General features: G+C 35.7%; 3 protein-coding genes across 4 annotated transcripts; 1 reads left to right on the plus strand and 2 right to left on the minus strand.

Annotated features, from left to right (window-relative positions):
• Positions 1 to 307: 307 nt before the first annotated feature.
• Positions 308 to 4961, minus strand: LOC114532553. 2 transcript variants are annotated; one of them, XM_028554087.1, is made up of 3 exons: positions 4573 to 4961; positions 1282 to 1507; positions 308 to 1183 (listed from the first exon to the last, which is right to left on the minus strand). In XM_028554087.1, exons 1-3 carry the CDS (start codon positions 4873 to 4875, stop codon positions 921 to 923), a joined length of 792 nt encoding a protein of 263 aa, XP_028409888.1. In that variant the 5' UTR covers positions 4876 to 4961; the 3' UTR covers positions 308 to 920. The 2 variants fall into 2 exon arrangements, with proteins under 2 accessions (XP_028409888.1, XP_028409887.1); XM_028554086.1 differs by having other exon boundaries at positions 1270 to 1507.
• Positions 4962 to 5742: 781 nt separating this feature from the next.
• Positions 5743 to 10169, minus strand: LOC114532552 (acid phosphatase type 7-like). Its single transcript, XM_028554085.1, has 13 exons — positions 9848 to 10169; positions 9136 to 9336; positions 8847 to 9029; positions 8748 to 8773; positions 8412 to 8509; positions 8222 to 8284; positions 8008 to 8125; positions 7736 to 7849; positions 7581 to 7641; positions 7401 to 7468; positions 7264 to 7335; positions 6774 to 6911; positions 5743 to 6694 (listed from the first exon to the last, which is right to left on the minus strand). Exons 1-13 carry the CDS (start codon positions 9969 to 9971, stop codon positions 6635 to 6637), a joined length of 1326 nt encoding a protein of 441 aa, XP_028409886.1. The 5' UTR covers positions 9972 to 10169; the 3' UTR covers positions 5743 to 6634.
• A 221-nt stretch (positions 10170 to 10390) lies between these two features.
• LOC114532551 (neutral and basic amino acid transport protein rBAT-like) lies at positions 10391 to 12813 on the plus strand. The gene is made up of 3 exons (XM_028554084.1): positions 10391 to 11427; positions 11687 to 12151; positions 12308 to 12813. The coding sequence occupies exons 1-3, from the start codon at positions 10593 to 10595 to the stop codon at positions 12703 to 12705; spliced, it is 1698 nt and encodes a 565-aa protein (XP_028409885.1). The 5' UTR covers positions 10391 to 10592; the 3' UTR covers positions 12706 to 12813.
• Positions 12814 to 12858: the final 45 nt, after the last annotated feature.

The raw sequence follows: 12858 nt of genomic DNA on the forward strand, positions 1-12858 counted from the left end.
GCAGATATTATTAAATTATTATGCAAATTCCGTATGCTTTGCCTTCTTAAATTCTTGCATTTGAAAATCATTCGTCATGACAAACCGGGTAAAGTGAAAATTTCTTTGTTTCATTTACTCCTGAATATGCATTCTTCATTCATTGTTTGTTTTTGAGAGGACACTTTCGAAGTATATGTATACTCCAAATTTCTGGGGAAAGAAAGATTTCACCTAGATTTCCTTTCGCAAAGCTCAGCTAGCGTTAACTTTTTTTTATAAATTAATCACACGATACAACAAAGATCACATATATATATAATACCATATTTAATGACAGTAAATATTTCTTACAAACTCAATAATATTTCATTTTACATTGGTAATTACTCGCAAATAGGTAACATCTAGTTCCCACGAGTGCATTACAATAATTCGTCAATATATATATAGAGAGAGAGATAAATCACTGAGCTAACTAATAAACGTGCTTTGATTGCGCCAGGCAATCCTTTCAGTCATTTTGAGGCATTCTAAACGTTAGTACACACAATATAACTGCAAATATTTACAACGGAACGACGGATATCAATATCATATAATTTGACGTTACAACGGCAGAGACTTCTGCTATTGCTTAAGTTGTTATTGTTGCTGTTTTTGTCGTTGTTGTTGCTGTTGTTGTTATTGCTGCTGTTCATGCCGTTGTTGTTTCTTGTTGATGTTGTCGTTCCTGTTGTAAGTGGAGTTTACGGGTTCAAGCAACTGTAAGTTTCCCGGCCTGTTCCATTTTAAATAATGTACTGTAATTCTTAAATCTAAATTCTGTTGATCCTCAAAAACAAATAAAAAAGACTCTATTGTGTGTCAACGCAGTAAGTTAATAGACAAAATCTATGTAAACATTCAAATAACTCTCATGCAACAAGTAATAGTCCCTTTCATGCAGTGGTAGTAGTTGTCGCCGGGGCAGGAGGAGGTGGAGGGATTGGGGGCCAATCACGTGAGATGATTTTTAGTCGTGCCTTGGCTTGCTTGTATTCAGGTTTGCTGAAATACTGCTTAAAGATCTTATCTTTGTCGTAGTTGTCCCGGTAATGATCGGCTCCTTGTAGCAAGGTCAATATCACTCGCATATAGAGATCAGGTGTCTTCTCGGTAAGAAGAGAGTCGCGCATATCCTGTACCAAACTTTGCTTAATTTCTAGGAAACATTTGGAAAAATGTTAGAAAAAAATCGAAAACGTAATCTAACATGTTGTTTTTAGAAAATTAGTATCCATAAATCACCTGTGAATGTACCTTGATTATTGAGATAAAATCTTGTGCCAACGGAGAGTTTTTCTTTTCTGAAGAAGCCACCTTTTACCAAACTCTCAAGAGTGACATACGACGCATTTTTATCGTCATCTTTATCAACACTTTCTTCAAGCCAGTCGACCAACTCGCGTGGATTATCGCGTTGGTCCATTATCTCAGTCAGACCCAGGCTATCGAGATACGTTGATGTACCTTGGTTATGGTCGATCTAAAATTAAAATTATAATGAAATAACTGACTTCATCTATATTGGACAACTCTCCATTTAAACTTTCCTTCAAAACGAATGGGGACGACCTGACTGTAAAGCCCTTCTAAGAACATTCATGAATAAGTATAGATTATCCGCCCCCACCTACGTGTTGCAACCCCTGACTTCACCCCCCATCCTTCCTAGCTCCTTCTCGACTCCAACCCCGCCGCTTCTTACACATTCATAAACTAAACTGTTTCAGACGGCCTTCACTAAAAAGGACAAAGAATTATCACACTTCACCCTCAAATTATGACAGGAAAACTGAACATGTCGCAAGACAATATTTTCTATTTCCTGTTTTTGTCATCTTGAAGAAACTTTATTCATATATTCCAACAACAAAAAACATCTGTTGTTACCAGAATGACGTTCATGTTCAATATGATAAAATAATGGAAACGTGTAGTTTAAGAAATTAACGCGTTCGTTAACCCACGCTTTCTGTCAGTAAGTGTTCGCGGTAATGAATTTAAACCTTTGTACTCCTTTAATATCGGATAGTGGAGAGTTGTATGGCTTATAAACTGTGAAATATGGGGGATTAATGCAACGATGTAATTGCGTTCATCACCTAAGGTGGGTAAAGTTTTTGTCCTTATGAAACTTCATATGAAGTCAGTATAACAGCCGGTGATGTTAGCGGCAGTAATTACCTGCATGTGAATGATGCTTGGTGGATAAAGGAAGTTTAGAGCAACGGTATCGTAGGATGTTTAATATCGAAAGTGTTTTCTGTAGAAACATCAGCTGACATCAATTGAGGCCTAAGTAATACTATAAGTAGGTTTTTTTTAATTTCACGCACGTACATCAACTATGTTCCTTTTTCTACCGTCGTAGGAAAATGTGACTAGGAACAAAGGCTCTTATTGAAATATTATGGAAATTTCAGTTATGTCATACGAGAAAAAACTCTATATAAAGGATAGCTCCGATATCATAAGTCATAAATATATATCCCAATGCATGTCTCTTGGGTGAGCTAACACTATCCTTACTTGACCTGAGAATAGATATTATGAATATTATTCATTGGCGGCATGGGACAGTTAATCCAATGCTTGTGATAACGGGTATATTTCAAGTTATATTCAACTATCTGGTATTATAGGATGATGCCTGGAATGGCGGGTAAATTATCATATTTGGCGAAACCCAAAAGAAAAGAGATTAAAATCCATGTTTTAACTAATAACTTTTAAGCTTCAATATACATACATGTGGCATAATAATTACATCACCTGCCAAATGTCTTTGTATATATGCATAATCAGAAAATGTTATGATCACCTGCTCGAATTTTAGTTTATCGGTTGCCTTAGCTTACACCTTGCGTCTACAGCATGCCGTATATCATCGTAACATTTAATTTAGTTAAAATTTACTACCTTATAAAAGCAAAGTTTTTGAGTGGAACAAGCCGATAGATACCTAAGGATTAACATTTCATATCTTCATGATGTTGAGATTTTCCACGCATGCCCATATTAGTTAGTGCCATCTGGTCTTATCTTAAAGGCAAAACTACAAAATACTGCCAAAGATGGCGCAAAACTGTAGGGCGATAGCTATTTTGATAAAAGACGTTCGTCAATTTATTGTTCCAACATCCCACCACCTGCTAGAAATACTGACAAATGTATACATTGGAAAAACTTTCGAAAGCAGTTTGGATGTCGACAATTCTAGCAATATGTGCACTTGAACGAAAACAAAAAACATCACACGCTATATCACGTATAAGAACAACTCACTGAATTTCTTGACTTCAAAATGAACTTATGGGGGGAAAAGTGGAAATAAAAAATAAATCAATATATTATACTATGTATTCTGTCACACACAATAGATCCTAGAATTTTTCAGCCAGTGAAACGAATTTTATAAACAATAGTAGCACAATTGTTGTTAAGCCCTTACGCCGCTATTTTAGTTATTAGAATATATGCCACATTTTAGTTATTTTTTTAGCGATCATATGCATGTTGCAATGAATTATAGCGAGTCGACTTCATCACATAATTGATGCTCTGAAAATGTCACAATCATTCCCGGTGTCGCAAATGATTTTAAAATTCTACGGTTCAAGAAAACGAGGAGGCCTTCTTGTTATTTTTTAGCAACACGCGCTGACTTAAAAACTATTTTAAAAGAGATTGGCCGGAATACATCGATTTACATGCATACAATATTTCAAACATGGATGCTTGTTTTATATAGCAAGATGTCTCTCAGACTAAAAGGTAAACTTCGACCTATCATAGCATGTCTTCTTCGTTTTAATTAAACTGCTTTATGTATCGTCATTGTGTAGAGCTAGCTTCTCTGTTTGCAGAAAATGGCAAATAAACGCAGCGTTTGTCGTCACTTCTGTCGTCCCCTAAACCATGCATGAATTTCAATATATTCGGCTCAAACAATTTTAGACCTAAAACAGTGAAATATTTTCCAACATTTAATAATACGCCTAATATTTAGACAAGTGCGTATTGCACTTATGGGAAATAAAGTTAAGATATATACAGAGACAATTTGCATTTACTTTGGGTGCATAAAACCGCTTCACACCGACAGTAATTCACGAGCATTGGAGACATCAATATAATCGTAGTAAAGTTCTTCACACTTATCCCTCAAAGAAATTGTTGCGCGATGCAAGATCAAAAAATTTTATGCCATTTGTGAAATTCATCAGTATGTTTAGACTACAATCAATTTATTCATGCATAAAATCAAGCAGCATGAATGAAATTTGAACGGTCAAAGTGAATATCGGAAGAGCTTCGGTTTTGTTTTCATGTGTCCTCTGTTCCCTGTTCGATGAAGTAGTAGTAGTGCGCTCTACGAACAAACCGCGGTTATTAATATTAAATGAAAAGTAGTAAGTTTATACGCAAATCATTAGAGTCCCGTTGAGGATAATAAGAGTAAAACACTGACGCGACATGCAGGCGTAATGAACTCGCCTTTAACGAGTTTAAGCATCGAGGTTTAACTGAATTTCAAAGAAAACTAACCTCAACCATTTTCTTCTTGGAAACAAGGCAGAGACATGTGGATAGCATATCGTTGATACGAATTTTCTCCATGATCAAGAGGTCTAACAAGCCAGCGCAGTAGACACAAACAAGCAAATGGAGATCACTGTGTCGGCCAGCCACCTCACCGGTCGTCGAATTTTGCCAAAGCAAACACACCGCTTGTGAGATCTTTAGTTCACGTTCAGCTAAAACGCTTCTGTCCCAGGCTGTTGAACAAGTCATAACGTCGAATTTGCCTGCAAATTTGTCAGCTATTTCTTCAATATCCTCATCAGCCATTTTTTTTTTGGTAAAGCCCCGAAGAATGAAAAATTTGTTGTGAACGATCTAGCGAGCGTAGAGGGAGTGAAAAAATATTTGATAACTCAAATGCACCTGTTAATACTTCAAATGAGCAATGCGCATGCGTTCGCAGGACTTCCGGTTGTATGAAATTAATGATCGCTTTGCTTCACAGTTCAAAACATAATAGCCAACGATAAATGAATGAAGTATTTCTTTATTAAGAAAACTGTTACTGTCACAAATTTCTATGATAAAACTTCAATTTTAACACCGCCAAAATTACAGTTATTTTGCAGTGAAGTAACACTTAGACTTAGTAGTTTTGTGATACTCTAAGACAGTGACAGAGAAGTGAAAACATTACATCGATACGAATGCATTTTCCTTATTTTGGTTGAAATAGGCCGATATAATTAATCAGCAATTCATGTCTGATGAATAAAGATATAAAAGCTTATACTGAAGTTGGTGCTTAAAATCTCCTTCATAGAAGTTTGCACATACAGATAGCTTTTCTGATACATTTCACTTTCAGGTAATCAAAATTCCCAGGTTCAAAATCTTCAGTAAGGTCACCTTAGAATTCTACATATTTTTTTTCTACATAACAGTTTCATTTCATTAATCATTTTAAGTTGTCATTTCTCATGAAAATGACTTCGACACTTTCGTGTTTCGATGAGCTACAAAAATCTCCGTTTTTGAGTCTAGGTGCAGGGCGACTAAATGAAGTATAAGATGTCTTCAATTTAGACAAAGCCAAGCTTTGAATATGCAAAGTTGCAAACCATAAAATTATCCCGAAAAAAAGGTCTTAAATGCTTTTTAACGAGTAGTATATATATAGTAAGCAAGCTGATGGTTTTTACATAATTACTTTAATGATCATTTAAATTTTAATAAGGGTTGCAGTAGCTCAATGGACGCTATCATCGCATCGATGCGGTTTTATTCGACAAACGTTCAATTGTTATGGATATCAACCAAGCCTATTAGAAGATCAAGGTTAACGACACAAAACTAAGCGAGCTTTTTTCTTTGACAGCTGTTTCAGTATCTTTAAATTTTAACATTTGCACTAAATTGCACTTATCGTAGATATCCCATGATGCACGTTTACTTCCTCCGCAAGCGCTCGTTGCTTCATGGGAAGGCAAGGTTTATAAATGGTACATGAATCTCATTCTATTGAGAGTCGAAATTAAACTTTATTTGTTAGGAAGTCAACCCAGTGAGTTTTAGATACACGAGCCGATCTATTTCTATCATTTTCGACTCATTCCCTTTCCTAAATCTTGCAAAATATTTTCAGAAAATGTTTACAACTGACTCTTCAAACTTCTGGAGCAAGCGAGCAGGAACTAGTGTTGGGAAAACTACGATATTGTGCAAAAGAATCGCAAAAGTTTTGTAGAAGTTTATTTTCATTTTGCTGATAAATATATTGGAATTCATTTAAAGCATTTAACTGAACTATAATACCCTGCCCCTGGTGTTCAACCCTTATTGGCATATATGGTGATACCCTACTTTACATTATAAACGTACATCAAATGGTGATTTATATACCCAAAGTCAATAACAACTATTAAATACCATTAAAATTAAAAACATTGAGAGTAAAAATTCTTTGGAAGATGTTTCAGGATTCCTGAGATTGCATCAAATTATAGTAAACAAATCATCTACGAAAAAAAATGCAAGAAGGAATTGTAACAAATTCTGGGCAATTAGAAAAGAAGTTATTAAATCTTCAGTTGTAAGGCCCGTGAATATCTTTAATCAGCCACATTTCATCAATAACTTTTCCACCCTGTAACAATAATTTACCGTCAGTTATCTAACAATCTACTGATTCGTAATATATTGCTGGGGAGAATTACAGCGCTTACCTGATCAATACTGATCTGATCCCAGTATAAATGTGTTGAGTTATAAACTGTCATTCGTGAATACCCATAGTCAAGAGCACGAAACGCCGTAAAATAGGCTGGATCTTTTGAAAATGGATCATGACGTTCACTGCATCCCTGGCGGCGTCAGCAAAACAAAATATCGAGAAAATCAAGAAAAAACAAAAGACTTAATTACGATGACTTGAAATGAAAACTTATTCTCCAAACAATAAAACACAAATGATCTTACAATGCCAGTAAGGGATACTTGCTTTTGGCAAAAATTAATTACACTGGCTTACAGTCTGGTTTATATCTGCTAAAACTGATGCGTGAGGATTCCATATTCCGTAAAATGGCTTACCTCCGGAAAAAACTTAGATCTGAAGGCACAGCATTGCCATTTGCAAAGCTGATTTAGCTGTTCGTATATGATTTGAACAAAATTTTAAAACCGATTCCAAAGACCGCCAGAAAATAGACTCACCCCAGATCCTGTTGTGATGTGCACTGGAGCTCTAGGGTTAGTAAATGGAAACTCATAGGAACCATTGTAAACCTGAAATGAAATAGAAATGGTTAAAATAAAAGTTCATAATTTGGGGTAGTTATCACTTGACGTACCTTTTGATCATATATTGGAAAGAGACGTTCGTAATTATGTTCATGTGCCCAGATTAACAAATCAACGCCTGACATGGATAAAAATAAAATATAAATTTGAATGCTTTGAGAGCATTGAGAGATGAGTTTATGGGAATGATAAATACACTTGCTTTGAAAATTCTGTTGTAAAGAACCTACCGTATGAATAGAAAAGTTTTTCAAGGGAAAACAAGTGAGAGGAGGTCACACCAACACGGACCTAAAATTTTCAAAGATGTTAATGTATGGAACTTGTCCGAAGAATTTGGTAAAGAAGCTGGGAATCAGACACTGAAACCAGGATTTTAACAAACCTTGCTGTCCACTTTTGTACAATCATCACCGTCATTATCAGAACAATACATTGGTCTATGTCCCATCACCATTATCCAAGGTTGTTCTTGACGTCTTTGAGGTGATGTTGCTTGCTATTACAAAACAAAAATCAAGAAAGTGGTTTCATATTCTCAGCATGGCTTTTTCTAATTGTTGTCTGATCTATTCTAACATGCCTAACACCTGTAAGCAGACATTGCTTGGGAACATATTTATATAATACAATTATACAACTGAACAAATTTCCTACTTTCAAATCATGAAGAAGCCATTCATATTGACGAGTAAGAAGTTGAATTCCATCTTGTAAGTAGTCAAAGTAGACCTCGGTGGAAAGGCTGATGATATGCATTGGTCCAACATTCCAACTATAACATTTTTTCATTGAGTTGATATTAAACATTGAACCAGATTTCAAAACCACAAATTTGGGTAGCAATGTAGAGAATGAAATGTTTTAATACCTGTACCAGAGGCTTTCAGAATTTCCAGGCATGGAGAATCGATTTCTGTAGTTGGAAAAATTGCTAGAAAAATAAAACGATATAATTCAGAAAAATATTCATTATAGTGAAACACTAAATACAACATTTTGCACAATAATGACATCTCAATAGTTAGATGTCCAATGCTAAATATTTTTCTTAGACTTACTATGCATATTCATGGTTTCCAGGGCAGGTCATGTAAGGTCGTGCTGATGCGATTGGCACAATTTGCCTCATGAAAGCATCACCAACACGTCCTTGGTCCTAAGATGATAGAAATAGATGAGATATATGATCAGCAAATTCAATAGACCTTTTTCATAATGGCGTCAAAGGCGGAAGGTCTGATCTTACACAAAGTTTGATTGGCTTTATAGTTTTGTGCAGCCAATCAAATTTTGTGTTACATCAGACTTTCCGTGTTTGACGTCATTATAAGACAGGTCTATTGAGGGTATTCAGCAATCATGTAGTCCAGTGATATAAAATAATATTTACATACCGAGGCCAAGTCGTAAGCAAAATCACCTAAAAATAAACGTAAAATTAATATACCACCCATCGTATAGTGTGGTTTTATCACTTCATCACTTGAGCTTACCAACATGCAAAACTGCATCAAAGTCATCCCTAGCTAATTCTTCTTGGATATAACCCAATGACATGGCATTTGAATTTCCCAAGTCCCCATAAAGACACAATCTTGGACTCCAGTTGGTTCCTTCAGGTAAAGTTTTGAATCTGAAGATAGAGCTCCAACCCATCATACTTCCACAGTGATAATCTGAAAGTAGTAAATAATTATAGTGTTATATAATTGTTATTGCTAGTATTGTACAAACCTTGCATGGTATTTTATAACATGCTTTTATATCAACAATAAAACATACCATATGATGTCGCTGGTCTTAGTCCAGTCAATTTCACTCTATGAATGTATCTCACTGTTTTTTCTGATCCACCATCAACAAACTTTGTAGCATTCCCTTTGGCGGTCATTGCAAGAGCCTTGTCTGCTAGACCATACTGAACAATTGAATCGATGTCTGCTACAATTGTCACCCAAGTTATCACCATTTCAGTTACATCACCTATGAAATGGAGCAATTTGGGTTAATACTAAAGAGACTCGATCCTAAAGAGAAGATGTAAGGTACAAAGAGAAAGTTGCAAAATGAGGTTGACAGACCATTAGGATAAGGGCAAAGGATATGTTGAGAAAAGGCCCCAGGTCCAGGAAAAGGATGCCCAGAGAAAAGGTCCCAGGACAAGGGCAAAGGTGCCCAAGAAAAGCACTGGATGCAAAACGTGATCGCAAAGTGGCAGAATTTGTACATAACTATTTACTTTGAGTTTATACACCCTATCACATTTTATTCCAAATATAGTCAATCTAGACAGCTTCCTAAAATATAAGTTATGTTTTTAAATTATCAACTAATTCTTTGCAGCATTTGTGATAGGACGTCAACGAATTCGCTAATACTTTCAATCAACCAGCAAGGCTTATCGTCAACACTTTTGTAAAAGTTGTGAAATAAAACACCGCACTGCGTCATTCAGAAGTGTAAAAAAAATAGTACAAAATCATACAGAAATTACCTGTCGCTGAAATATGAACTTGTTCTGGTTGTGTATACACTGGATCCCCATTTACATTCACTGGCAGAGCTAAAGAGCAGCCATAAAGGCAGCAAAATAAGATGAAAAAATACTGAAACTCCATTGTTTGACGTTTCGAAAGACGCAACAAGACAAATTAGACAACAACGAAGTCTCTGGAGACTGGTACTCATCATGTGACAAGCATGTGACTCTCTTGTGCTCAATATTATTCCATCACGTGTTTATTCCATCATGCGTTTTCACATCCTTTCTTTCTTCCATTTTGGGAAATTTCTACACTTGCTGAAATTTCCAACCTAAGAAGGTTCTTTCTTTCTTGTAACCAAGCATTTTTTGGCTTACAGCTTCTGTAAGTACATGAATTAGTGTAACTGTGGTGTAATACGACTGAAGTCGTACATTACATTAATTTTGAAAAAAACTGCTAGTATCCGGGGGGAGCTACCAATACCTATCTTCCTAACACAATATAAATTTTATATTATCATATACCGTAAGAGGTTTTTCAATAATGCATTTGAGACAATTATATTGTCATTTTTGACGTCTTTGTTTGACCACCTGTAACGAATCACGTGGCCACTACGAGTTGTAATTGTTTATATAATATAGTTGGCGCGCTCTAAGGACACGTTGCGTTCAAAAACACGGTTCGAAGTAAACACTAGAGTTACTTTCTATTTTACTGTACGAGAATCAGGCTTGACTTAAAAAAGAAACGATGGGAGAAGTTGAGTTCAATAAAGAAGACGATTATAAGGTGAAAATCGTTGATGGAGGAGATTACAAAGAGCCCGGTGGAGGCATTCGTAAACCAAGTCAAGAAGAAATTGATGAGTACAAGATACATCGTGTCATCGTTATGGTCATTTTTGGTTTAGTTGTAGCGATCCTGTTGCTACTTATAGTCATTCTTATTGCTACAACAGAGGGCTGCGAATCAGTTGAAGAAGAGAAACTCCCTTGGTATAAATCAGGCGTCATGTACAACATCTACCCTCGATCTTACAAGGACTCAAGTGGCGACGGCACAGGAGATTTCGAAGGCATTATCAAAAAGCTTGACCACCTCAAAGACCTCGGTGTGAACATCCTCTATCTCTCTTCCATATTCAAGATCAACACGGAGGTGGACTATGGCTATTCTGTGATCAACTTTACAGACACTAACCCCGCATATGGCTCCATTAAAGATTTCGAAAAATTAGTGGACAGAGCACATGATAAAGGCATGAAAGTTATCATTGAATTTATACCTTGCGATACATCAATCGACAATGAGTGGTTTGAGGAAAGCAGCAAGGGTAACAACAAAAGAGATTGGTATATTTGGAAAAATGAATCAGGTTTAGATGAACGTTTTTGGTCAAACGCTTCCAGCGGATTGTTTTACTCGCATCCAAAGAACTACCCGCAAAAGGCGAATCTTAACTGGGACAACGACGACGTGAAAAGAGAATTTAAAAGCGTTTTGCGTTTTTGGTTAGATAAAAAAGTCGATGGGTTCCGTGTGGTCTCGATTCAGAGGTTATTTGGCGCAAATCAGACAGAAAACGGTAGTATATATTTCGTATTTTCAGTCTTTTTTGAAGAACAAACGTTTGTTTAGACGAGAGAACATGTGGTAGCATCATTGCATCAGCCCATCCTTGTTCTCTGTTGAACAAAGGTCACACGAACACATGTGAACAATATCCGACCTAAACATAAATTTGAATCTAATTACATTCATCAGGAAATTATATTACTGTAAATCTATTTGTAATTTTTTTTTCTTCTATTATTTCTTGCTATAGTCTTCTTTTTCTTTTTCAGCTTGGAGTAAGATCCATACAGTTGTTCAGAAATGGCAAAACTACACAAAAATGAGAAATCCAAACAGTATCCTCATTGGTTCTTCTCACCCAGCAAATCTCGAACTCTATGGAACAGAAGATCGCCCAGAGCTTGACATTGTTGTCAACTTTGAGCTTGTTGCTGACACTGCTAAAAACTTTTATACAGCAATCAATTTCAAAAAGATCATGAATGAGTACATTGGTAATTTATCTAATGGAAATTGGCCAAGTTGGGCACTAACCAGTTGGGTCCATGGACGAGTTGGAAGCAACATTGACAGCAAACTAGCAAAATCATTAGAAGCACTTCTGGTGCTCCTACCTGGGACACCAATTGTGTTTTATGGTGATGAGATTGGAATGCAAAATGTAAACAATGGTAAAAATCTAAAAGTAGATGAGAACAAAGCTCCAATGCAGTGGGAAGACACCAAGAATGCAGGTTGGTAGAAAACCCAGATTGATTAAATACATGGTCTTATCTTTGAATACTATTTTAGAGATATTGTAATGATGATTTTTTCTATGGTGGTCATTTGATCTTGAATCTTTTGGCAAACCTTTCTCATCATTTATTATTTTTCATTGCTTTATTTAGGTTTCACTTCAAATAATTCCACTTGGTTTGGCGATGTAGGCAATGCATCATACACAAATGCAAAAGATGATCAACTTGGCATCATGAAGAGCCTTAAAGATGCTATAAAACTACGAATGGAAAATGCAAGTGTCCTCCTTGATGGACCACTTGTAAACTTTACCATTATAAACCAAAAAAATGTGTTAGCATACACATTTAAAGATAAATTGCCCAGATTTGCTGTGGCTATTAACTTTGATCCCAGTGAGCAAGTGATTAATCTCAATGAACTTGGTATCAAAGATGGTTCTCTAAAATACCACACAGCTGATAAGAAACCAGGCAAAATTGATATGAAGGAATTAAAAGTTCCTGGTTATGCCTTGTATGTTTTTGAAGTCACTAAGAAAATGTGATAGTACTTGATTGTAGTAACTTGTTTAGTTTTGGGGATTTAAATTAGGAAATTGTGTAAACGTCCTTTTGAATAATTTCATTCAAATAAAAGTTGTGTTGACATTCAAGTTGTGTCTTTGATAGTATCCTCATAAAATTTTTGATTAATTTTG

Source organism: Dendronephthya gigantea, unplaced genomic scaffold (genome assembly GCF_004324835.1).
Source record: "Dendronephthya gigantea isolate DGI-Jeju-01 unplaced genomic scaffold, DenGig_1.0 000079F, whole genome shotgun sequence".
In the NCBI taxonomy this organism is placed as follows: Eukaryota; Metazoa; Cnidaria; class Anthozoa; order Malacalcyonacea; family Nephtheidae; genus Dendronephthya; species Dendronephthya gigantea.

Excerpts from the sequence above, each read along its gene's own strand:
- LOC114532552 (XM_028554085.1), bottom strand. The coding sequence starts at position 9,971 with ATGGAGTTTCAGTATTTTTTCATCTTATTTTGCTGCCTTTATGGCTGC. Across the intron at positions 8,774-8,846 it reads TGATGCAGTTTTGCATGTTG|GTGATTTTGCTTACGACTTG; the intron begins GTAAGCTCAAGT and ends GTTTATTTTTAG. Across the intron at positions 7,336-7,400 it reads TTCCAATATATGATCAAAAG|GTTTACAATGGTTCCTATGA; the intron begins GTACGTCAAGTG and ends ATTTCATTTCAG.
- LOC114532553 (XM_028554086.1), bottom strand. The coding sequence starts at position 4,875 with ATGGCTGATGAGGATATTGAAGAAATAGCTGACAAATTTGCAGGCAAA. Across the intron at positions 1,508-4,572 it reads CCAAGAAGAAAATGGTTGAG|ATCGACCATAACCAAGGTAC; the intron begins GTTAGTTTTCTT and ends TTTTAATTTTAG. Across the intron at positions 1,184-1,269 it reads TAATCAAGGTACATTCACAG|AAATTAAGCAAAGTTTGGTA; the intron begins GTGATTTATGGA and ends AATGTTTCCTAG.
- LOC114532551 (XM_028554084.1), top strand. The coding sequence starts at position 10,593 with ATGGGAGAAGTTGAGTTCAATAAAGAAGACGATTATAAGGTGAAAATC. Across the intron at positions 11,428-11,686 it reads CGCAAATCAGACAGAAAACG|CTTGGAGTAAGATCCATACA; the intron begins GTAGTATATATT and ends TTTCTTTTTCAG. Across the intron at positions 12,152-12,307 it reads GGAAGACACCAAGAATGCAG|GTTTCACTTCAAATAATTCC; the intron begins GTTGGTAGAAAA and ends TGCTTTATTTAG.